This window comes from Mus caroli, unplaced genomic scaffold (assembly GCF_978045245.1).
Source record: "Mus caroli unplaced genomic scaffold, Mus_caroli_1 scaffold_8, whole genome shotgun sequence".
NCBI classification, from domain to species: domain Eukaryota; kingdom Metazoa; phylum Chordata; class Mammalia; order Rodentia; family Muridae; genus Mus; species Mus caroli.
Genome location: NW_028227263.1, coordinates 59,543,807 through 59,570,668, shown reverse-complemented (window position 1 = coordinate 59,570,668; position 26,862 = coordinate 59,543,807). Strand labels below are relative to the sequence as shown.

Sequence of the window (26,862 nt, the reverse complement as noted above, 5' to 3'; positions counted from 1 at the left end):
TGGCTTAGGCCACGTGTCGTTAGGACTCTAAACTTGAGTTATCAAATTTAACAGTAACCATCTGTAGCAATGTAACAATTATTAATCTTAACCAACAAATTATGAGCTGAATGTGAAAACATGTAGAGCACATTATCAATAAAAAAGAACCAAATGAAGCAGTTAATTTTAGACCAATCAGAGAATATTAATTTTTGTAGTTACAATCATAGAATAAGAAAACACTTTACCATTGTCAAACACATTAATCATGAACCAATTATCAGATTTTTTACTCCGAAACTAAGAGGCTGTGTACTTGCCCCCTTTTTTAAAAACGAACAGTTTTTTCCAGCAGGGGCCCTCCTGCCACGTGTCTGGTTCTTGGCTGAAGCACGTGGCAGCTCTCGACTTTGCAGATAAATTTTTTTATACCATCTTTATTATCCAACATAAAACATAGAACATTCATTCATACAGACTGGACACGAACATACATGAATTGAACACGAGAACAGATTGGTGCACCAGACATTAAACAAGACACAAAAGGGGACACAGTACTCTTGCTATAAAGCCCAGAGAGAACAAAGCATGGCACTCCTGAAATTACTCTCTGCTTTTTGGGACATTTTCCTCCCTCATGATGCATTTTATTTATTTATTTATTTATTTATTTATTTATTTATTTATTTATTTATTTATTTAAACTGGGGCAATCCGCCTGATCCATAACTTTAACCCCTTTCTTTTTCCACCTAAGCAGCTTCCTAAAAAGCTGCGGCATAACACCTGTTTCCGTTTCTAGTTCCGATTAACAGGCTGCTGACCCAAACAGAACCAGCGTTGGGTTAGCACTGATTCAAGCTTAATTCGTATCCTACCGCATCCTCAGCAACATTTTACAAAACTGAAATTTTAAGCTAGTGCTAGCATGTGTACCTGTCCATTACTCCGGTACCTGATACGAAGATCCTTGCCTTTCCTGTGGAGCTCCACACCAACAGCGTTTCTCTTAGCATCCCTCTGCCATTCTTCAGGTCCCAGTTCTGGCGCCAAACTGTTGGGGGCTGGCCAGCAGCCCACAATGTGAACAGTTCCACTGAGATGGCAGCTCCGAGGTGAAAAGAGAGGAAGCTAGACAGGGAGGGAGAAGAAACGAGGCCAAGACAAGCTCACTAGTACCTACATCCACATCCAGTTATAAAGGAAGGGGGAGGGAACCCAATTTCCCGCCAAACAATCTCGGGATTAAGTAACAGGGTGGGCACATGTGTGGCTCCAAGTGGCAAAGCGGCTTGGTCCAGCAGTAGGCATAGCAGGACAAATGAGCAGGAAGCTCCACCCCTGAGCAAACAGGTTCCAGGCTGGGTGAGGGGGAGGTTACAATAATTAGTATATTTTGTTGTGAAAATGAATCACATTTTCTGTACCTATTCTTTGATAGAGGGACATTTGTGTTGTTTCCAGCTTCAGAATGTTACAAATAAGGCTGCTATGAACATCTGGATGTACATGTCCCTGTGCTATGTTGTGGAATATTTTGGGTATATGTCCAAGAGTAGTTTAGTTGGGCCTTCAGGTAGAATTATTTCCTATTTCATGAGGAAACACCAGATTGATTTCCAGAGTGGTTGCACAGGTTCACAATCCCACCAGCAATTCAACAATGTTCCTCTTCCTTCACATCCTTGAAGTTTTTGATCTTAGCCATTCTTATTGGTATGACAAAGAATATCAGGGTCATTTGGATTTGAATATCAGGGTCATTTGGATTTACATTTTCCTGATGACTAAGTACTTTAAACTGTTCTTTAATTGCTTCTAGGCCATTCAAGATTCGCCTGTTATGAAATCTTTGCTCAACTCTGTACCCCATTTTCTAGTTGGGTTATTTCATACTTTGGAGTTTAGCATCTTGAGTTCTTTATATATTTTGGATATTAGCCCTATGTAAGAAGTAGGGATATGGCAATCACTAGATGGTCCATCCTTTCATCACAGCTCCAAATTTTGTCTCTGTAACTCCTTCCATGGGTGTTTTGTTCCCAATTCTAAGAAGGGGCAAAGTATCCACACTTTGGTCTTCGTTCTTCTTGAGTTTCATGCATTTAGCAAATTGTATCTTATTTCTTGGGTATCCTAAGTTTCTGGGCTAATATCCACTTATCAGTCAGCTTCCAAATGCTGACACCATTGCATACACTAGCAAGATTTTGCTGAAAGGACCCAGATATAGTTGTCTCTTGTGAGACTATGCCGGGGCCTAGCAAACACAGAATTGGATGCTCACAGTCAGCTATTGAATGGATCACAGGGCCCCCAATGGAGGAGCTAGAGAAAGCACCCAAGGAAGTAAAGGGAACTGCAACCCTATAGGTGAAACAACAATATGAACTAACCAGTACCCCGGAGCTCTTGTCTCTAGCTGCATATGTATCAAAAGATGGCCTAGTTGGCCATCACTGGAAAGAGAGGCCCATTGGACTTGCAAACTTTATATGTCCCAGTACAGGGGAATGCCAGGGCCAAAAAGGGGGAGTGAGTGGGGAGGGGAGTGAGGGACTTTTGGGATAGCATTGGAAATGTAAATGAGGAAAATACCTAATTAAAAAAAAAAAAAAGAAGTAGGGATAGGGAAGATTTATTTTCCCAGTCAGTAGGTTATGAATTTTTCCTATGGATGGTGTCTTTGTCCTTACAGAAGCTTTACAGTTTCCTGAGGTCCCATTTATTAACTCTCGATCTTAGAGCCTGAGCCACTGGTATACTGTTCAGAAAATTTCCCACTGTTACAATCAGTTCAAGGCTATTTCCAACATTCTCTCCTATTAAATTGAGTTTATCTGGTGTTAGTTTAGGTACCTGATCCACTTGGACCTGAGCTTTGTGAAAGGTGATAAATATGGATCTATTTTCATTTTCCTATATAGAGAGCAACAGTTATACTAACACCATTTATTGAAGATACTTGCTTTTTTTCTACTGTATTTTTTGGTTTCTTTGTCAAAGATCAAGTATCCATAGGTGTATGGGTTTACTTCTGGGTCTTCGATTTTACTCCATTGATTAACCTTTCTGTCTCTGTACCAACCCCATTCAGTTTTTGTTTGTTTTTTTTCCCACTATTTATCAGTACTGCAACCTGAGGTTAGAAAAGGTTATTTTCACTGGATGCTTTTTTATTATTGAAAATTGTTTTGGTAGTCCTGGGTTGTTTTTCCATATGAAGTTGAAAATGTCTTTCCATGAAGAATTGTGTTAGAATTTTGATGGGGGTTTCCCTAAATCTGTAGACAGCTTCTAGTAAGGTGGCCATTTTACTATGTTAATTCTAGTAATGCATGAGCATAAGTGATCTTTCTATCATCAGAGGCCTTCCTGGAAGTTTTTTTTTTCAGAGATACGAACTTCTGGCTTTAGAAATATTTCACTTGCTTGGAAAGAGTTATACCAAGTTGTTTTATACTATTTTTAGCTATTGTGAAGGGTGCTGGTTTTCTAATTTCTTTCTCAGACTGTTTATCATTTGTATAAAAAATGCTACTGATTGTTTTGAGTTAATTATTAATCCTGCCACTTTGTTGAAGTTGTTCCCGAGTTGTCAGAGATCTCTGGTGGCATTTTGTAGTTGATTATACATACTATCATATCTTCTAAAAATAGTGGTACTTTTTGATTTTTTTAATTTATATCTGCTTATCTCCTTTAGTGGGCTCTTTGCCATAGCCAGAACCTTAAATCCTATATTTAAGAGATTTCAGAATAGTGCACGAATGACTTGATTATTTTTAAGTGGGTAAAAGAAATTGGAGTATTTGAATATGTCTACTTACCAATTTTGATAACACTGTTTAGCAGAATCAAAAAGCAAATACAAAATGAAACAAATGTACATCTTTCAATGCAGAGACTCTGTATATGGAAAAGAGCATCACTTTTCACTTTGATCTATTAGCATAATTGATTGAAAAAACTAATACACTATTGTGTAATCTACAAGTATAAGAATAGAAGGAATATACAAAAACCTACATCTATTATGTTCTGTCAAGATTATTTTTGAGGAATTTACCATAATTTAGATCATGGTATTTCTTAATAAATACTACATCAATGAGAGTATAGCATAGGAAATCTTACATAAATAAGTGAAATTAAGAGAAACTGTATCCTACCACAATTCACACATTGAATAACAACTAAACATAATGTTTTTGATTGTAGAGAAATTAGGTGATGATTTTTCATGTCATCTCTTCCTCATTATCAGTGCTTTTTGTTGTTGGTTTGTTTTTTTGTTTTGTTTTTTGAGACAGGGTTTCTCTGTATAGCCCTGGCTGTCTTGGAACTCTGTAGACCAGGCAGGCCTTGAACTCAGAAATCTGCCTGCCTCTGCCTTCCAAGTGCTGGGATTAAAGGCGTGTGCCACCATGCCCAGCTCTATCAGTGCTTTTTTAATGATACTTTTATTTTGGAGATTATAATATGATTACATTTTTTTCTTTCCTTATCTTTCCTACAAAAACGTGCAAACATACCTCTTTACACTTTTTCAAATTGTGACATTTTATTAAGTGCTCTTAGATGTGTGCGCTCTCTCTCTCTCTCTCTCTCTCTCTCTCTCTCTCTCTCACTCTCTCTCGAACACACACACACACACACACACACACACTATTTGTTATATGATTCACAAAGGAAGACAATTTTACTCACTCTCCATATTCCTTCATTATCTGTGATTCTCTAAGCTAGAATTTTGCATGTTTCTTCCCTTCTCCAAAGTGTCATGATTTTGTTTTTGTTTTTGTTTTTTTATTTCAGTCAGCTGAGGCTTAAAAAACCCTTTATGGTGAGATATTTATGTGTGTTACATGCAATCTTTCTAGAATATCCATGTCCATAATAAATTCTCCATTTCTCTAATGCTTACACTCTTCACATAATCTCTTTCATAATTTTCTAGCCTTAACTGAGGAATTGGTTTTGTAGTTGTATCCATCTGACTGAATTCCAAAACTCTAAATTTTACTGACAATGATATTCTCTAATGATGTCTTTTTCAATGGTAAGTTTCTATAAAAAATGTTAAAGACTGTAAATATTAGTATTTATAAGAATAAATGTATAAAATAGAGCCAGGGATTATAACAGTTTAGTAAAATGTTGGCTGTTAATTCTTTTCTAAGACATAAAGTGGTAGAGTTTCTATGTACAAATATTTGCTTTAAACCACATAGAAGACCATACTTTTTGCTGACACATCTCCTTCTAAATTCTTCTTTTGCATAATATACACAAGTATAAGTAGAAAAAAGTGTGATTCTATGAGTGATCAATCTAAGGTATATTATTGTGGAAACACAAAATATGTTTATTATGTATATTATGTAATAGTACAGTCTTGGTTTTGAAAAATATAATAAATACTTTGAATATATTAGATAAATATGAATAAAAGCTTGCATAAAGAATATAAGCATTGGAAATTAGGATCACATCTAAAACAGCTCCCATGTTTTATTTGCATCTAACACAATATATCAGTGTAATTTAATTATGATTTTCTACAGCATAAGCTTAGCATATCTTGTGATTATTATGGAAAATTAAATCTGACAATTCTTCTCTTCTTATACTAGACATGGAGCAATGCGTGAAGTGTCCAGTAGATGAGTATGCAAACACTGATCAAACTAACTGCCTCAAAAAAGTTGTGTCCTTTCTGGATTATGAAGAACCCTTGGGAATGGCTCTGGCTGTTTTGGCTGTGTTCTTTTCTTTTCTTACAGTTATTGTACTCTGTGTCTTCTTGAAACACCGAGACACTCCCATAGTCAAGGCCAATAATGAAACTCTCAGCTATGTCCTACTCATCTCCCTCATATTTTGTTTTATTTGTTCCTTGCTCTATATTGGTTATCCCACTATGGTTAGCTGCATTCTGCAACAGACCACGTTTGCCATTGTGTTCACTGTGGCTGCCTCTAGTGTCTTAGCCAAGACAATTACTGTAGTTCTAGCATTTAAGATCACTGTTCCAGGAAGAAGACTGAGGTGGCTGCTACTCTCAGGGGCACCTAATTACATCATTCCCATATGCACCATGATCCAAATGATTCTCTGTGGAATCTGGCTGGGAACTTCTCCTCCATTTGTTGATTTGGATCTACACATGATACATGGCCACATCATCATTGTTTGCAACAAGGGTTCAGTAACTGTCTTCTACTGTGTCCTGGGATACATGGGCTCTCTTGCTCTTGCAAGTTTCACTGTGGCTTTCCTGGCCAGGAATCTGCCTGACACATTCAATGAAGCCAAGCTCCTGACATTCAGCATGCTGGTGTTCTGCAGTGTCTGGATCACCTTCCTCCCTGTTTACCACAGCACTAAGGGAAAGACTATGGTTGCTGTGGAGGTCTTCTGTATCTTGGCCTCCAGTGCAGGGATGCTTCTTTGCATATTTCTCCCAAAGTGCTACATTATTCTGTTGAGACCACAAATAAATTCTTTTAATGAGTTTAGGAAAATAAGTGCAAAAGCTATAAATATTAATTGAATTTAATTGCTTATTTAGTACACCGAACATAGTCTCATGATCACCAAAATGCTTACTATGTATTATATCATTATATGAGTTTCTATCATTAAAAAAATGTAGAAAAATGCTGGACAATAAAAATCTAGCATATGACCTGGACATTATTTTATAGGATCAAACCATGAAATCTGGTTTTTTTTTTTTATTGAATTGTCTGATATATGAAAAAAAATGATACTTTTTTACACATTAATTCATTTAATATCTAGTACAAATAATGTGTTATTATTAGATGCCAAGAAAAAATATTACCACGTGGATTTTTATATAGATTACATTTAATTATATATATATATATATATATATATATATATATATCTGCAAGGGAATCTATAAAACATTTAAATATTTTCTATGTGAGTTGGTATCACAGGACTTAAGAGGATAAGAATTGCAAGGAAGGCTCAAAGGAGGATGCTCAGAATAAGTAGAATAATAATTGAATGTGGATTGTGGGAGAGAATTGCGTGACAGAGGGAATGGGTTAAGGATTAAGATGGTCAGGTGTAGGGACAGATATATAGAGAGAGCCAGATCTGAAAAAAAGGCATTAAGAGTGGGAGAAGGCATCTCAATCATGTATCAGAGACCTGGGGTGGGGGAGGATTCAAAGAGTTTAAGAGAGGGATTTTAGCTGAGATTCCTGGCAGGGTAGGATTTGGAGCCTGAAATGGCCATCTCCTATAAAATAGCAGGGAACCCTGTGGAAATAAACCACAAACCCTTCACACAATATGCTGTCTTCCAGACTACATTGAATTGCAGGGGCAGTGATGGAGCAGAGATTGAGGCAATAACTAACCAATGATTGGGCCCTCTTAAGACTCATCCCATGGACAAGAACTAATCCCTGAAATTACTTAAGTTACTATATTATCTTTGCACTAAAAAACCTAGCATAGTTATACTCTGAGATGCTCCACTCAGCAACTGACAAAAACAGATACACAGAATCATAGATAAATATTGAACACGGCTCAGGTGTCCTATGAAAAATTGTGGGAAGGACTGAAAGACCCAAATGACTCAAGGCCTCCAGAAGAAGTCGAAAAGAGACAACTGACCTGGACCCTTGGGAACTCCCAGAGATGAACTATCAACTATTGATCATATATGAGGTGGACCTAAGGTGCCTGCACAAATGTAGCAGAAGTGCAGCATGGAACTGTGGAACAGTCAAAGGCAGCCTGTTTTGTGGCTGAGCTAGGTTTATGGAGACCCAGCAGTGTTCCTCCAAGGGAGAGAAGGTGTTTGCCATGTCCCCAGACACCAGGCTCCTAACATGAAACCTCAGCTCCATAACTGTGTGGCCTTCAGACACATAGGGCAAGGCTCTAAGCCCCTGGTATTTTGTTTGAACTCCACCACCACAATTACCTGGCAACAGCAAGGTAGTCCTGGCCCACTATAAAAGGTGCTGCTTGCCCCCTCCTCTCTCTCTTACTCTCTTAGTCTTGTCTCTCTTTCTTGACCTCTTGTTACCCCTCTCTCTGCATTCCTTTCTCCCCCTCTACATGTGGCCATGGCCAGCCTCTACTTCTCTACTCTCTCCCTCTTTCCATTTTTCTATGCCTCTCCTCCTACCTTTTTTGCTCCCCTTCCATAACCTCAGGCCAATACTGAGAAAAGGGTGTAAAGTTTCACTCATCACAACTCTCCACCATAGCAATAAATGATTTTAAACCATAGATTGCCTCTTCTCATCTGGATCTGCCATGCTGGAGCAATGGAGTAGGACTTCCTCTAGAGCTGTATATAAACACCTGCAGAAAGGCCTCTCTGCTTTCTCAGCAAAGGTTTCACATGAGTCAAGCCACCTGCTCAAGCAACCCAAAGACTCTAGTACCCAAGGGACCCAGCCAAAGCTCGCTGGTCCTGTTCCTTTCCCTTTGGCTCTGGGCCTGAGACCAACCACTGTCCCACACTCCATTCTCAGCTCTTTTGTGGCATCCAGTATCATCTGCTTTGCCCAAAAGTTAAAACCTGCTGTCCCATGCCTCCATGCAGGCACTGGGACCCAGAGCCTGACTCTGGCAGTTTCACAGGGACCTCACACTGTGCCTCCCCATCCCACCCCCGATGAGGTCCTGTGGTTTCTCCAAGCCTGACACCAGTCCCGTGGATTTGCTGGGATGCACTCAGTCAAACTTCCTGCATCCCTCCTCCATGAGCAGACAGACTCGGGCCACCATTTTATTTTATTTTATTTTATTTTATTTTATTTTTTATTTATTTTTTTTGTTTGTTTGTTTGTTTTTTGTTTTTTTTTTTGTTTTTTAGACAGGGTTTCTCTGTGTAGCCCTGGCTGTCCTGGAACTCACTTTGTAGACCAGGCTGGCCTCAAACTCAGAAATCTGCCTGCCTCTGCCTCCCAAGTGCTGGAATTAAAGGTGTGCACCACCACCACCCAGCTTCGGGCTACCATTTTAACCTACTGCAAGCACCTGGAACAGAGGCTGTCTGTGTCTCTATTATTTGCCTGTGTAACCTATTCCCATGACTGGGCACCATCTCTGGCCTCAATGGGAGAACATGTGCCTGGTCCTACAGTGACTTGATGTCTCATTGTGAGTTGGTACCTGGAGGCGAATGGTTCACTCCTTCTCAGAAAGGAAGGGGAGGATAGAAAATGGGGAGGCACCATGTGAGGTGAGTAATTAGAGGAGAAGCTGTGACCAGCATGTAAATTCGATGAATACTTTAATGGGAAAAATGAATGATTCACCTGAGCTCTTGTTCCCAGGAAGAAAACATTATGTAACTTAAAATACAAGCAAGGAATGAAAACCCAATAAAGAAAATTCCTCCAACTACAAACAGATACTATAACAGTGTTTCCTTTTTTGTACCATTATTAATGTTTCCTCTATTAATATGAAGACTTCATAACTTGGAGATATTTTATAACTTATATTGTAATGTTATTGAAGAGCTCATGACTAAGGATACTAATGGGCCTATAACATAGTGTTGTATTTTGTTATATAGTCATAGTACCATATGTTTTTTAAAGTAATTATGTTTATGTCGGTAACATAGACTTCTGTCAAACATATTCACAAACATGCAGTAATATGATACCCAAAAGTCAATTGAGAAATGAAAAATGGTTTATTGTGCTTAGAGAAACAGACTTAAATAGAATAGCTAACCAATTTCCCTCATCATCATGCTTTTGGGAAAGTCTTGGCATAGGAGGCAGAAGAAATTAATAGCCAGTGACAAAGGAGAGCTGTGAAATGGTATCTTTATAATATGATTTTCCACTTGAATTTCTGATTTCTAAACAAAATCTATACAAGATTAAAAAGTGAAAATCCTAGCATACACTCAAAAGATCCTCTTTGTAACCCCCTAGTATACTATAAGCTATAGGCATTAAAGAATGCCTACAGGAGGAAAACTCATTTTGTTTTTTAATTGGTACAGTGACAGGCAGATAGACTAATGGAATGGAATTCAAGACCCAGAAATGAACCCACACACTTATGGTCACTTGATCTTTGACAAAGGAGCATGGAACCCTCCATGTGTACTCTTTGGTTGGTCATTAGTCCCTGGGATCTCTGGGGGTACTGGTTGGTTAATGTTGCTGTTCTTCCTATGGGCCTATAAAACCTTTCAGCTCCTCAGGTCCTTTCTCTAGCTCCTGGATTGAGAATCCTGTGCTCAGTCCAATGGTTGGTTTCAAGCACCCATCTCTGTGTTTGCCAGGCACTAGCAGAGCCTATCAGGTGACAGCTATATGAGGGTCCTGTCAGCAACCACTTGTTGGATTTTAGTTGTTGTGCCCAGCAACTGAGTTACCATTGTTTCTTAATTAAGTTTGTGTTGCATTTTCCTGCACACAGCTTCTGTGGAATCAAGAGAGAAAGGTATGGAGGCAAAGCATGAGTTATCCTGAGGTGTAGTACAAAGGCAGTGGGGGATTTAAACCATGGAGTTGGTATGGTAGCAACCGGCTAGTGGGAGCCTAGTGAGCTTGGTGGAGACATTTCAGAAGCTCCAGGCCAGAGAGTCTACACAAGATCAAAACAGCTTCCCCAGTGAGTGGCTGGCCAAGCCCTTCAGGGCAGAGAGTAGCTGGGTGGGCCATGGGAACTTGCTGTTTTTTTAAATATTTCCCAAAACATATACCTTATTTCCCTATTCTCTCTAATACTTTTAACATGTCAAAGTATTTTCCCTTTTTATATATATTTTTTATTTAATCTTCTTAACAGTCCAGTTTTATCACAGTCCCAGTCCACACTCTGACAGTTCTACATCTCATAACACCTACCCTACTCTCCATGAGGATATCACCACCCTGCACACACACACACACTACACCAGACCTCCCCCCTCTCTGGGGCCACCAGTCTTTTCAGGGTTCATTGCATCTTCTCTAACTGAGTCCAGACACTACAGTCCTCTGCTGTATATATGTCAGGGGACTCATATCAACTGGCATATCCTGACTGGATCATGGCTCCCAGTCTGAGAGAACTCCGGGCTCCAGGTTTGTTGAGACTGCTTGCAGGGTTTGCCTTCTCTTCAGTTTCTTACAGTTTTTCCCTAATTCAGTCATAGGGGTCACCAGCTTCTGTCCATTGGTTGAGTGTAAAAATCTGCATCTGATTCTTTCAGCTGCTTGTTAGGTTGTTTGAGGGCAGTCAAGATAAGTGCCTTTTTATGATCATGCCATAGCATCAGTATTAGTGTTAGGCCTTGGGGAAACTTCTTGAGCAGAATCCCCAAATTGGGCCTGTCACTGGAGCTCCTTTTCCTCAGACTCTTCTTCCTTTTTTCCAGCATTTCTTTTTGACAGGACCAATCCTGGGTCAGGGTTTTTGAGTGTGAGATGGCAATCCCTTCCCTCTAATTAATGCCTTGTCTTTCTATTGGACTTGGGCTTTACAGGTTCCCTCTCCCAACTTTAGGGCATTTCACCTAAAGTCCCTCCCTTTGAGTCCTGAGATTCTCTCACCTCCCATGTCTCTAGTACATTCTAGAGAGTTCCCCCACCTCCTACTTCCTGAGGTTGCCTGTTTCCATTCTTTCTGCTGGCCCTCAGGGCTTCAGTGCTGTTCCACCCATCCAATAACTGACCATGTTCTCCTCTTCCCCTCCCAGTCCCCTCTTATACCCAGATCCCTCCTGACCTCCCCCATACTGTGATTGCTTTCTTCTCCCACAAAGACTTTACAACATCTGCATATGCATCACTAAGAGGGGAGCCACTCATTCTCTATAGACTCAATGACCCACAGAGGGGAATGCTAGGGTGCTGAGGCACAGGTGGGTAGGCAGATGGGGAACACTTTCTTACAGGCAGGAAGAAGGGGAGGGGATAAATGGTTTGTGGAGGGTAAACTTGGAAGGGGGATAACATTTGAAATGTAAATAAATAAAATAATCAATAAAACAAGATTTTCTAGTATTGTGAAATAAAGGCTTCTGAAGTAAGAACTAATGAATCTTTGAATTTCCTCAGTGTCTGTCATGTCTTCCCTTTCATTTCTAATTTTGTTTATTGAATCATGTACCTGTGTCTTTTGGTTAGATTGGCCAATGGTTTGTCTGCCTTGTTTTTTTTGTTTGTTTGTTTGTTTGTTTTTTGTTTTTTTTTTCTGAAACAGCTTTTTATTAAACAGCAAAGCAGAACTTGAACACAATTTTAAATATTTGTAACAAGGTCACAAAAGGGTTACAAAATGTCTGCAATGTGAGGATTACACATCCATATAGCTAACGTCACTCATCAAGGCTTACATTAATACATTAGATAATTCCACAAGTCAAAGCAGCCCAGTCTAAGAGCCACCAGCTGCATTAGTTGATCTTTCCTATTATAAGACCTTACTACTATTTCTCATATCAGCTCCTTATCAAATGGAAGCTACAAACTAAATTTTTAAAATTTGTTAAAAGAATGACTAAAATTCTGCAAACTAAGTAGCTGAGTTTACAGAAATTCTGGGAAAACAACTGAGATAAAATGCTGAGGTTAATAATTATCACATACACAAAACTCTCTTATATTCATGATTCTGATACTAATATACTCTCAATTAATTTTGCAAAAGTTCATTTCCTGGGTACAAATAAACCTTGAGACCAAACTCTTAACTAGTCTCTCTTAATCCACTTACATTAGACTCAGTCCACTTTCATAGATGTCCCCAAAGTGCAGCTGTGGGCCAGAGGTAATACACATTTAGAGGGAAAACATTGCGAGCTGGTTATTTCTGTTAATCCAGTTTTCCTTCCTATTCCTATCTTTTCTCAAGTTTTTTGTTTGTTTTTTGTTTTTTGTTTTTTAATTTCTCACACACATATGACCAGCATTCCTATCTTTTCAACACCAAATGAACTATTTTATGCAATAGGGAGTTTTTAGCTTCTCAGTGTGGCAGTTTACATTTCAAAGAAAACCCTTCATTTTCTATAGCTTCAATCTACTTTCGATTGATTAAAGAGAAACCAGCAATCCTATCTTATGACTAAGTATCACAAATGGCAAGCCTTAGATAAGGAGGCAGATGGGGAGAGGCACAAGACGGTGCACAAGGTACAGAAGCTGTGCATTCAGTATATTTTACTAGTTAGGCTTATGATAAAAGACAGTGCTAAACCTATATATATGTAAGCAAATTGGCAAAACATTCATCTTCAAGTTTCATAAATATCTGTAATTCTAATATAAAGTCTCTACATGTGCACATGTTCATAGACTAGCGTATATATATATATAGCGCTAACTCAGAGATGCTCCTGTTCAGCATTAGTGTTACCTAGATCTGACATCCTCTTTATAAATACTCAGGGGAGAACAAAGATACTTTTGGATCATATCCAAGCCTTAAGGGGGAAGAAAAAAAAGCAGCAATCCATAGAAGAGAGGGGGTGAACCCTTTACTTCCTTTTGCTTTTTGTATTAGTTGTTTGAAAAACACTAGAAGCAGACATGAGGTTTTCTATATATTGTCCAAGAACTTGATTTTCCGACTTTAGCTTCAGATTTTCTTCCTTAACTGCATCTACTCTTGCAGAAAGATCTTCAAGTGTGTGTTGGAGTTCCAACACCTGATTAATAAGTCGAGTCTTTTCTTCCAGTTCCACCTGATTTTCAGCATCAACTGCGTCCATGTCAGCATTCATCATCTTGGGTAACAGACTTTCAGCTCTCGAACGCAAATTCTTTAATGAATGGTCTTGCGTCTGAAGTACCAGGAGGAGGTGGGATGGGTAGGAAGCTCTTGTCTGCCTTGTTAATTTTCACAAAGAACCAACACTTAGTGTCATTGATCCTTTGCATTGTTTCTTTGTTTCTAACTGATTGATTGCAGTCCTTACTTTGATTATTTCCTTCCATCTACTTCTCTTTGCTGTGATTGCTTCTTTTTCTTCCAGAATATTCAGTTCTCCTTTTAAATTGGTGGTTTGAGGACTTTGTGGATTTTTTTGTTTGTTTGTTTGTTTGTTTTGTTTTGTTTTTTTGTTTTTTGGGTTTTTTTTTGTTTTTTTGTTTTTAATGTAGGCATTTAGTGGTATGAACTTTCCTGCTAGCATAACTTTTATTGTATTTCATAAAGTTGGGTATGTTGTGCCTTTATTTTCATTTAATTCTAGGAGAGTCTAATGTTTTAGTATGTTTTCCCAGATCCGGAGATCCTTGAGTAAAGAGTTGTTCAGTTTCCATGAGTGTGTCTAGATTCTTCTGTTTCTGTTTTTGTTGAAGTCCAGCTTTAATTCATGGTGAGCTGTTAAAAACAAGGCATTATTTTAATTTTCTTTTATCTGTGGAGACTTCCTTTGTGACTGACTATATGTTCAATTTTTGAGAACGATACAAGTGGTGCTGAGAAGAAGAAATATTATTTTGTGTTTGGGTAAAATACTCTTTTAAAGATTATTTATTTATTTACATGTCAAATGTTATTCCCCTTCCCACCCACTCTTCTACAAATCCCCCACCACATCCTCCCTGCACTTTTCCTTTAAGAGGGTGGTCCCTCACTAACCCACTCACTGCCATCTCACCCTCTAGCATCCTCCCTGTCTGGGGAATCAAGCCTCCACAGGACAAAGTGCCTCTGCTCCCACTGTGAGTAGACAAAGCTGTCCTCTGCTACATATGTAGCAGGGGCCATAGACCAGCCCATGTATGCTCTTTGCTTGGTGGTGTAGTCCCTGGGAGTCCTGAGGGCTCTGGTTAGTTGATTCTTTTGTTCTTAATATGGTGTTGTAATACTCTTCCACTCCTTCAGTTCTTCCCCTAATTCTTTCATAGAGCTTAGTCCAATGGTTGGCTGTAATTAACTGAATCTGTCTTAGTCAGTTGCTCATAGAGCCTCTCAGAAGACAACCATATGAAACTCCTGTCTGCAAGCACAACGAGACATCAGCAATAGCTTCAAGGTTTGGTGCCTGTGCAAGGAATGTATCCCAAGTTGGGGCAATCACTGGCTGGCCTTTCCTTCCATCTCTACTGCATGTTTGTCCCTGCATTCCCATTAGACAGGAAGAACTCTAGGTCAAAATATTTGAAAATTGGTGGGCAGCACCATCTTTCAACTAGGGGCCATGTCTCTCTACTGGTGGTGGTTCCATCTCCTCACTATTTGGAATTTCTTTTAAGGCCATCCCCATTAGGTCCTGGGAAATTTATATCGCTGGTGCATGGGATAGTAAACATTGGAACAAAAAAGATTTAAATTTAATTTGGTATCTTTGTGTTGAAGGGATTTAAAACTTAAATAATATGAACATTTAATTGGATTTGGTATATAGGTACATAATAATTTGAAACTGTATATATTTTCTCAATGATTTATTTATTTACATTATATACCAATATAAATCCCCTCATCTCTCCCATATCCTGAAAAGAATCCATGATGGAGAATCCATTCTTATAGTTAACAAAATAGACGTTCAAAAATTTAATCAAAAGAGACAGAGAAAGGCACTTTATACTCATCAAAGGGAAATTTAACAAGATTGTATCTCAATTCTGAACATCTATGTCTCAAATGCAATGGTTTCCACATTTATAATAGGAACATATTAAAGCTTATATTGCACACTGAGCAGCACACATTAATAGTGTGTGTGTGTGTGTGGGAGGGGGGCTTCAATACTCCACACCCATCAATTGACAAGTAATCCAGAAAAAAATAATCAGAGAAATAATGAAACTAACAAATATTATGAGCCAAATGGACCTAACACACATCTACTGACTGTTTCACCCATTTCTTTAAGTACTTTTCAACATTCAAGATGTTGAGATTTCTCTGTTCATCTCTGTAGCCCATTTTTAAATTGGTTTTCTGGGGGCTAGCTTCTTGAGCATTTTATATATTTTGGATATTATCCTTGTGTCAGATGGAGAGCTAGTAACAAATTTTCCCAATCTGTATGTTGCTGTTTTGCCTTACTGAGAGTCATTTGCTTTACAAAAGATTTTCAGTCATATTTGCCTTATAGCCTGAGCCACTGATGATCTGTTAAGGAAAAATTTCCTTTGTGCCAATGTGTTTGATGCTCTTTTCCACCTTCTCCTCTGTTATAATCAGTGTATCTGGTTTTATGTGGAGGCCTTTGATTCAACTGGACTTGATCTTTGTACAAGGTGATAAACACCGATTAATTTGCATTATTTTGATAGACCAGACTGCCAGATAGTCCAAAACAATTTATTGAAGATGCTTTTTTTTTCCATTGTAAGTTTTTGCTTCTTTGTCAAAGATCAAGTTTCCTTAGGTGTGTGGGTTTATTTATGGGTCTTCAATTGTATTCCATTGATCAATCTGTATCTCTACCAATACTGTGAAGATTTTATCACTATTGTTCTGTAGTACAGCTTGTGGTTAGGGATGTCAATTACTCCAGAAGTTCTTTTATTGTTGAGAGTTGGTTTTGCTATTCCATTTTTAAAATTCTATATGAAGTTGAGAATTGCTCTTCCAATCTCTTTGAAGAATTGAATTTAATGAGAATTTCATTGAATCTGTCTATAGATTGCTTTTGTTTAGATGGCTATTATACACTTAAAGAAATATTCAACAGCCTTAGTCATCAGTGAAATGCAAATACAAATGATACTGAGATTTCTCTGTGCACAAATCTGAATGTCTAAGATTAAAATCTCAAGCAACAGCAGGTACTGCAGAAGATGTGGAGAGAGAGGAACACTCCTGCATTACTGGTGGATTTGCAAACTGGTACAATCTTTCTAAAAATCAATCTGGAGGTTCTTCAGAAAATTTGATCTACCTGAAGACCCAGCTATACCATTCTTGGGCATATACCTAAAAGATGCTTCACTGTATCACAAGGACACATACTCCACTATGTTCATAGCAGCCTTATTTGTAATAGCCAGAAGCTGGAAATAACACAGATGTCCCTCAACTGAAGAATGGATAGAAAAAGTATAGTTCTTTTACACAATGGAATACCCATAATACACCACACATACCCTAAAATTTTAAAGAAGAAGGAAAGCCCAAGGAAGGATGTTTCAATCCCACATAGAAGTGGAAATAAAACAATGACAGACTGCAAAGAAAGTGAGAACCCTGGGTGTGAGAGGGGAAGTTGATGGGAAAAGGGGGTAGAATCAGATATAGAGGAGACACAAGAGAAGTTCAGAGGATCAAGAGAATGGATGGAAACTTTCACCTCAAGAGGTTTGGGGAGTAGACTCTAGAAAGTCCCAGAGATTTGGGATGTAAGAGATTCCCAGGATTCCTTGAGGTTGACCTTAGCCTTAATGACCAATGTGGGTTGATGAAACCTGAAGAGATCAACTCCAGTAGTTGGACTGTGTCTCCATGGGAAGGATGGGGACACCAGTCAACATGAAAAATTTTTGGCCCAGAAATGTTCCTGTCTAAAAGAAATGCAAGGACAAAAATGAAGTAGACACTGAAGGAATAGCACATTAATGACCTGCCCAATTTGGGATCCATCCCATCAGCAGGCACCAATAGCTGACCCTATTACTGATACTATGCTGTTCTTCTTACAACCAGAAGCTTAGCATGACTGTCCTATGGGATAATCTACTACAGTGGACTAAGACTCATGAAGATATATGCATCCAACAACAGGACTAAGGTAAGGTCCCATATGGAAGAGTTAGGGGAAGGATTGAAGGATCTAAATGTCATGGCAAACCAAAGGAAGGACAACAGTCTCAACTAATCTTGTCCTTGGTGTGCTCATAGAGGCTAAGCCATGAATCAAAGAGCATACATGGGCTGGCCCAAGTCCCCAAGCAGATATGTAGCAGAGTACTACCTTTTCTGTCTTCAGTGGGAGAGGATGTGCTGAATCCTGTAGTGATTTGATATCCCAGGAAGGGGTATCCCTGGAGGAAGAGGATACTTTCTCTGAGGTGACAGGAATTGGGATGAGTTGAAGATCTCTGGGATTAATGAATGGGAGAGTCAACATTTGGCATGTAAATAAATAAAATATAATGAAAAATAATATTCTATAATAGAGGAAAGAAACACTATTTTGAATATGATGATTCTCAATGAATACTATAACACTGTGAATCTTGGATAGTTATATCTTACAGTAATTAGTAAAACTGGAAGATAATGATCCCTAAGAAAATTCATATATCGAATTAGAATATTGAAAGTGATATTTTCTCAATTCTTTCACCAAAACCTCCCAACCAAGTCTCCTTGGTATCTTATCAGTTGAGCCTCTCATTAGACAACCTTTCTAGTCTCTCTCTGTAAACACAGCATAGTATCAGTAACAGTGTCAGGTTTTGGAGCCGCCCTTGAGATGGATCACAATTTTGGCACATCACTGGATCACCTGTCCCTAAGATTATTATCTATTTGTGTCCCTGCAGTTCTTTTAGACAGGAACAATTCTGGGTCAGAGTTTTTGACAATGAGATGGCAACACCATGCATGCCCCTGCTCTTGATGCAATGCCATTCTACTGTAGGTTGACTCTACCTGTTCCCTCTTACCACTGTTGGACATTTCATCTAATGACACTGTATATAGATTTTATTTTGATTTGGAGTGGATCTTGAATTCCTGATCTCTCCAATACTTTTTTTGTTTGTTTGTTTTTTGTTTTTTTTCGAGACAGGGTTTCTCTGTATAGTCCTGGCTGTCCTGGAACTCACTCTGTAGACCAGGCTGGCCTCGAACTCAGAAATCCGCCTGCCTCTGCCTCCCAAGTGCTGAGATTAAAGGCGTGCGCCACCACGCCCGGCTTCTCCAATACTTTTAAATTAAAGAGGTATTGTATTTTGACAAATAAAATTTCAGCATCTAAAGAGATGATCAAACTTTTGTGTTTAAGTAGAATGTTATATAAATACGTGTTAGGATTATTTGGTTTTCAACATCAATTAGTTCCAGCATTGCTCAGTTTAATTTGTCTGCATAAGCTATCTATTAAAGTGGGGTGTGGAAGTATCCCATTATCCTTGTTTTGTTCAGTGTGTTATTTAAGCTATAGAAGTGTTTCTAATACAAAAGTAAGTATCCATGTATTTAATGAGCAGATGTTAAAACTGAACTTTCAGATTTTTCATCTTTGTGAATTTTTTCTCTCATAAATGTGTAGTGTCATTGCTCATATCTTCTGATGAAATCTTATTGTAAGTCTATTTTGTTACATAACATTTGATTCATAGGACCATTTGCATGGAATTTTTTTTTGAATCCTTTAATCTGAGGTAACATCACTTCTTGATATTGAAGTGTGTTTGTTGTATACAGTAAAGGATGGATCCTGACTTTACATCCAACCCATTAATCTGTGTCATTTAACAATAGAATTGAGGCCATTGTTATTGAAAGATATCAATGCCCAGTGCCCATTGGTTGTTAATTTCTATTATGCTCTTGTTGTTGATGGTGGTATTGCTGTCGCTTTGTGTGTGTGTGTGTGTGTGTGTGTGTGTGTGTGTGTGTGTGTGTGTGTGTGTGTGTGTGTGTATGTGTGTGTTTTCTTTTGGTTTTGCTTGTGTGAGGGTATTTATTTGCTGTAACTTTTGATGTGTGTTGTTAAGCCCCTTATCATAGCTTTTTCTCTAGTATCTTCGGTGGGGCTAAATTTCTAGATATATATTGTTGAAATTTGAATTTATTATTCAATATTTTAATTTCTTCCTGCAGGATGTACAGGGAGCCTTACTATGGGGGCCTTTCCTTGAAGAATCTCTTAGAGTTGTTTCTATCAGCATGGATTCAGAGGAGATAAGGAGTCACAGAGAGAAGTGAATGAGTCAGGTGATGATCAAGTGAATTTAGCATCTCTGTGTCACTCACAATCAGGCAAAATCTGTGGCCATAACTAACTAGGAAACAGGTGCTTCTTTATTATAGAATAATCACAGAACAAAGAGATACTAATAATTATCCAAGTGGTAGAATTTAGGTGTTTAATTTTTCATTATATGGCCAGGGTAACAGTTTGAGTTACTTTGAGAACAGACAAACAAAACAGATTATGTTCTCATTATCCCTACACCTCCAATTTAGGTACTCTAAGAAATGTCTTCAGCAAAGCAAACACATTCAATGTTTGACAGCCTACTTATATGCTAGCAATATTTGCAGTTTTAAAGCACTCCAGACAAATAGAAAATATACAAACACTTTTTTTTAATGAGTAGCAAATAGTATATGTATCATCTATGTATTGAAAGCAGAAAAAGTGTATTTTACTCAATCTATCTTATTTAATGAGTTTCTTCCTCCAGGGATATACTCTCTATGACTTTCTATCTTTAACGTACATTTTCAGAGATCTCTGAGCTATAATAAAAAGAAACCTTAAATCTGTATCCTATTCTCCTAGACAATCAGAGGATTTTTACTTGTCTGTTTACCCTACACCAATTCTTGCCTTAGAATTTGTCCATGACAGATACTTAACTAAGATTCAGATTGGAATGGCCTCACCTATGTAGGTGCTAGTCTGTCCTTAATGATCTCAAAGAGAAGGAAGATTTCCAAACAGTGGCATGATAAAGGTCATTTTAGGAATTTCCTAAAAAAATGTAGACTATTATAGCCCCCTCAGTGAAAGACATGGAGTGAATTATTATCTAGAATATCCCCAAGAATACAAAATATAAAGACTAAAAGACAATGTTAGAGATAAAAAGAAAACAATTATTTCAATTTGCTTAGAAATGCAGGGATTGTGTCAAGCAACTCTACTGGCCTCACGAATCTCACCGTTTCCAGTGGATATGGCTGTGCCAATGGTTATTGCAATTTTTCCTGGATGTAATAATATGATTTTGCATCTTTCTTCTTGTAGAGTCTGCAATACATCAATGAAAGCCTCCTGGCATTTAAATCTCCTTAGAAAAATTAAGTCATAATGTTTTTGTGCACAGTGTAAAAGTTATCCTTATGCTATCCAGACAAAACTAGTATGTAGGCAAACCTGGTTGCCAAGCTCTTCCAAGACCAGTTAAGCAAGTCCTTTATAATTCCTGCTTCACAAACATGTCTCTCAGATACACTGGAACAGAAAGTTGAAGATAGATGCTCTAACATTATAGAGATATTTCACTGGAACTGTTCAGACAACCAACTATATCTGTCATTTCAGTAATTTTGAAGCTGCTTACCCACACTTCTTACATAGTCAAATATTTTTTCTTCTCTGGTCTCTCATGGTTTTCAAAACTAGGTAGTTATATTCTCACAATTAATCAATTAATCTTTAAGTAATTTAGGCTATAATAAGGTTCTTTTTCTTAGGTCTAGATAATGCATTTGTGTCTAAGATTTTTTTTTATGTTACTAATGCAAATTACGATGGAAAATGGTTTAGATACCAAACTCCAAGCTCTCCAAGGTAGGATTGACAATAGAATTGCTTATTCTATAAACTCACCTTATAGTAATCACAAGTGTAATTATTGTATATAGATTATTATTATAAGAATAAGAAACGTTATCAGGACAAAAAGAAGAAAGTGTAAGCATAATGCTTTTTTTGCATTGTGTAAAAGAAATCCTTGTATTATTCAAATTCTGATTTCTCTGCCCTCATATCTTTTCACAGGTATTTATAATCATGCTTTCCATTGATTCTCTATTTCTTCAATAAAAGCTTGTCCATAATACAATGGCTGGGCAGAAAAGCTTTGACCAGTTGGGAAACCAGAGAAGATGTGGGTTAGAGTTTGGAGCAATGACGAATGGGTGTAGAAAGAGGTCAGAGAAACACATCTGAATCACAGAAAGCCAGACCAATAGTAAACTGCAAATATTTTGAGATTTTAGATAAGAGGTATCCAGATTAGCTTAGAGGAAAAAGAAAAACTACCCAGGTATTGCTCTAAAATCTTTGGTAACCTCAGCACTCCACATGATTCTATGTCTTCCTACTGGTGGTAAACTAAACAAGGTCCCTCTAACGACTGTTGGAAATTCCATATAAGGACCCGTATGTTGCTTTTATTATGTTTGAGTATGGACCTTTAATTCCTGATCTCTCCAATACTTTTAATACGAACAAGAGTTTTATTTTATCTGATGTTTTATCACTGTCTATAGAGATGACATTTGTATAAGTATGACATTTATTACAAGATAAGACAATTCTTATAATACATATGTATAATTATATATATATCATTATAAACTCTATATACTGCTATATAATATATATTATATGCTTATATAACAAATTTCTTAAATATATATACCTGTGTTTGTGTGTTTATATTGGCATAAAAATTTTCCTAGACCTCTATTACCTTGTGCTATGTAATAATATAAGTCCAAATGTAGGAGGGACTGATAATTTCAACATTGTCTATTGGAAATATAAAAAGTCATGTACCCTTATCAAGAGAGTTTGCATAACTGATACATTGTAGTTCATTAAGTAGTAAGTATTAATTTTTCATAGAAGAAAGAAAATCAAATATTCTCAACTTAACTTCCAGGTAGACCAAGATGCTCTCTATACCATAAAGAATGACACAAGACCTTAGAAGATATGGTTTTGTGAAGCTTCGTTTTCCATGAAGATTTTATGTTCAAATTCCGCTTCAATCCACCTTAGATCTTACACATCAATAACTGATCTTTTAGCTCTGTGTATCATTTTCTCTTTATTATTCTATTTATTTTCACTGTGAATACTGTTTCATAAATTTAACCAATATAATGATAGGTTTGATTTTCTTCACTTTCTACAAAGTCTAGTATTCTGAAAGATGTGTTTGATAGACACACACACACACACAAAACCTACTACAATTTCTCATTGCTTCTCTTTCCTGATATTAATTACTATCTATATCTTATCATGTTATGTTCTGCTTTAAATTTCATGCATAGATATTAACAACTAATCACAATTTTTGTTCTAATGTGTACATTCCTCTGAACTGATTCACCTGCTGTTAGATTCTAAAACAGGGTACATGAGCAAATCATACCAAACACGAGTTTAGTTCATTATAAATACTAAAAGTTTGAAGGTGAACATACACAACAAATGGCAGAAACATTCTAAATTAAGTGTGATAGGAATAGAATTTCTGATATCAGTATAAAATATTATAAAAAATATTAGACTTAGAGTCCACCCACTTCCTCTCAAGAACATTCATTCCCTCATCTTCATATCCCAGACCACAAATCTGGTAAATGTCCTCTGCTTTAATGAAGACAATGGGTTACTCAGAACCCAAATAATACATGTCCAGAGCCCACCAACACTCAGTCAAAACCTGCCCAACTTCTCCAAACAGCACCCTCTCCCCTAAGCTTCATATCCAGAGGGCTCTGGAAACTCACTGAAATATTCTACTCTACCAGAGGGTACACAGGATCCCTGGCCTCAAAATTGGACCATATCCATAGAATCCAGTGGTGGGCTGTGAAGACAGCCCACCTAGTTTTCTCCAACAGTGCCTTCTCCCCTTGTCTCCATATCTTGGCCCACAAAACCAACCAAAGACCAATGGATCCTGAAGCATATAGATTAACCTCCCTTCCCCAACCAATCTTTCCTGTTTGTTGAGTCCTCTGGGAATATCAAGCAGTTTGAATACCTTGCTTGCACAGGCACACCTCCATTCTCATGACACATTTCTACCCACATTCATCAGACCTTCAGATCCTGAACAACACTTGTGTATCCTGAAACATTTAGACTTGCTGCTCTGGAATTATACAGCCCAAAGATACCCACACAGGCCTGCTAAACTAGGACAATTGATGTTACCTCCCTTTCCAATACCTACTAAATCAGAAATATCCAGAGTCTAAAGATATATAGATGGCTAAAGGCCCTCAAAAAATCATAGTCAACTAAAGTGGTGGCAAAATGACACCTTTAGAGCACAGCTATCCTACTACACCAAGCCTTGGATATCCTAACACAACCAATGCACAATAAAAAGATATTATATCCTATCCTATAAAGATGATAGAATCCTTTAAAGAGTAAATGAAGGTATCCCTGAAAGATATACAGGAAAATATAATCCAACAGGTAAAGGAAATAAATAGAACTCTGCAAAACCTGAGAATGGAAAAAGAAGCAATAAAGAAAGCAAAAACTGAGTGAATTCTGAAGACAGAAAACCTAACAAAGAGAAGAGTAACAACAAATGCAAGCATTGCTAACAGAATACAGTAAATACAAGAGAGATTCCCAGGCATTCAAGATACAATAGAAAAAATTAAAACATCTGTTAAAGAACATATTAAATCTAAAATAATCTTAACAAAAATTATCTAGGAAGTCTGTGATACAATGAAAAGAACTATCCTAAGAATAATAAGAAGATAATAATTTCAAAGTAAAAACTATAAGGTCCAGAAATTCAACATAATCCTGGAATAAAACTTTCCCAACCTAAAGAAAGAGATGCCCATATACACTCAAAAAACCTATGGAACACCAATTAGTATGGGACAGAAAAAAAAAAAAAAACTCAAACCATATATTAATCAGAACACATAATATACAGAACAAAGAAAGAATATTAAAAGTTGCCATGGAGTGCATGTTCCAAGTGGTAAGAAGGACACATGATCCACTATGTTCATAGCAGCATTATTTATAATAGCCAGAAGCTGGAAAGAACCCTGATGCCTCTCAACAGAAGAATGGATACAGAAAATTTACACAATGGATTACTACTCAGCTATTAAAAAGAATGAATTTATGAAATTCTAGGCAAATGGATGGACCTGGAGGGCATCATCCTAAGTGAGGTAACCCAATCACAAAGGAACTCACACAATATGTACTCACTGATAAGTGGATATTAGCCCAGAAACTTAGAATACCCAAGATATAAGATACATTTTGCTGAATGCATGAAACTCAAGAAGAACAAAGACCAAAGTGTGGACACTTTGCCCCTTCTTAGAATTGGGGAAAAACACCCAGGGAAGGAGATACAGAGACAAAGTTTGGAGCTGAGATGAAAGGATGGACCATCTAGAGACTGCCATATCCAGGGACCCATCCCATAATCAGCTTCCAACTCTCACACCATTGCATACACTAGCAAGATTTTGCTGAAAGGACCCAGATATAGCTGTCTCTCATGAGACTATGCTGGGGCCTAGCAAACCCAGAAGTGGATGCTCACAGTCAGCTATTGGATGGATCACAGGGTCCCCAATGGAGGAGCTAGAGAAAGTACCCAAGGAGCTAAAGGGATCTGCAATCCTATAGGTGGAACAACAAAATGAACTAACCAGTAACACCCCCCCCCCTCCCCGCAGCTCATGTCTCTAGCTGCATATGAGTCAGAAGATGGCCTAGTCGGCTATCAGTGGAAAGAGAGGCCCATTGGTTGTGCAAACTTTATATGCCTCAGTACAGGGGAATACCATGGCCAAGAAGTGGGAGTGGGTGGGTGGGGGAGTGGGTGGGGGAGCATGGGGTGGGACCTTTTGGGATAGCATTGGAAATGTAAATGAAATAAATACCCAAAAATAAAAGAAATGTAAATGAAGAAAATATCTAATAAAAAAATGTTGCCATGGAAATTAGTAAAGTAACATACAAAGGCAAACATGTCAAAATTTCATCTGATTTTTCAAAAGAGATTCTACAAGCTAGAAGGGTCTAGGGAAATTTCTTACAACCTTTAAAAAAAACACAAATGCTATCATAGGTTACTATACCCACCAGAATTCTCAGTCACTATCGATGGAGAAAACAAGACATTTTAAGGCAGATAAATTCAAACAATATTTCTCCACAAATCTAGCACTACACAAAGTACTAACATGAAAACTCCAACCCAAGGAGGATAACAACATCCAAGAAAACACAGGAAATAAGTAATCCCATACCATCAAAAACAAGGAAAGCACACACAAATACACATAAATAACAGTCACTGGTCATTAATATCTCAACATCAATGGACTTACCTCACCCAATAAAAAGACACAGACTAACAGAATCGATATGAAAACAGTATTTGATTTTTTTCAACTTAAAAAGTTATTTATTGTGCTCGCTTTGGCAGCACATATACTAAAATAGGAACGATACAGAGAAGATTAGCATGGCCCCTGCACAGATGGCGAAAGGCAGGTGTAAGAATCTTACTAACAGAAACCAAGACCACTCACCATCATAAGAACCCAGCACTCCCAACTCAGAGAGTCCAGGGCACCACAACATACACAAAAACCTAGATCTGGATTTAATGGCATATCTCATGATGATGGTAGAAGACATCAAGAAGGTCTTTAAAAACTCACTTAAAGAAATACAGTAGAACACTGCTAAAGAGTTGCAAGTCCTTATAGAAAAACTGGAAAACACATCCAAACAGGTGATGGAAATGAACAAAACCATACTAGACCAAAAAAGGAAAGGAGACACAATAAATAAAACCCAAAGTGAGGCAACACTTGAGATAGAAACCCTAGGAAAGAAATCTGGAAACATAGATGCAAGCATCAGCAATAGAATACAAGAGATGGAAGAGAGAATCTCAGGTGCAGTAGATTCCATAGAGAACATTGGCACAACAATCAAAGAAAATGCAAAATGCAAAAATATCCTAACTCAAAAAAATCCAGGAAATCCAGGACACAATGAGAACACCAAACCTACGGATAATAGGAGTAGATGAGAAGGAACATTTTCAACTTAAAAGGCCAGCAATATCTTCAACAAAATTATAGAAGAAAACTTCCCAAACCTAAAGAAAGAGATGCCCATGAACATACAAGAAGCCTACAGAAATCCAAATAGACTGGACCAGAAAAGAAATTCCTCCTGACACA

The 26,862-nt window shown here is 37.7% G+C and overlaps 1 protein-coding gene and 2 pseudogenes across 3 annotated transcripts in view; 2 read left to right on the top strand and 1 right to left on the bottom strand.

The window, feature by feature from the left end:
- Positions 1–6,822, top strand: part of LOC110298405 (vomeronasal type-2 receptor 116-like) — a 35,240-nt gene extending 28,418 nt beyond the window's left edge. For all 3 annotated transcript variants that reach the window (XM_085841548.1, XM_085841547.1, XM_085841549.1), the window contains exon 6: positions 5,622–6,822. In XM_085841548.1, the coding sequence (XP_085697674.1) occupies positions 5,622–6,541 (920 nt within the window). In that variant the 3' untranslated portion in view covers positions 6,542–6,822. The remainder of the gene's footprint in view (positions 1–5,621) is intronic.
- Positions 6,823–13,454: 6,632 nt separating this feature from the next.
- Positions 13,455–13,816, bottom strand: LOC110299149 (short coiled-coil protein pseudogene; annotated as a pseudogene).
- Positions 13,817–26,077: 12,261 nt separating this feature from the next.
- LOC115031708 (U6 spliceosomal RNA) lies at positions 26,078–26,176 on the top strand (annotated as a pseudogene).
- Positions 26,177–26,862: the final 686 nt, after the last annotated feature.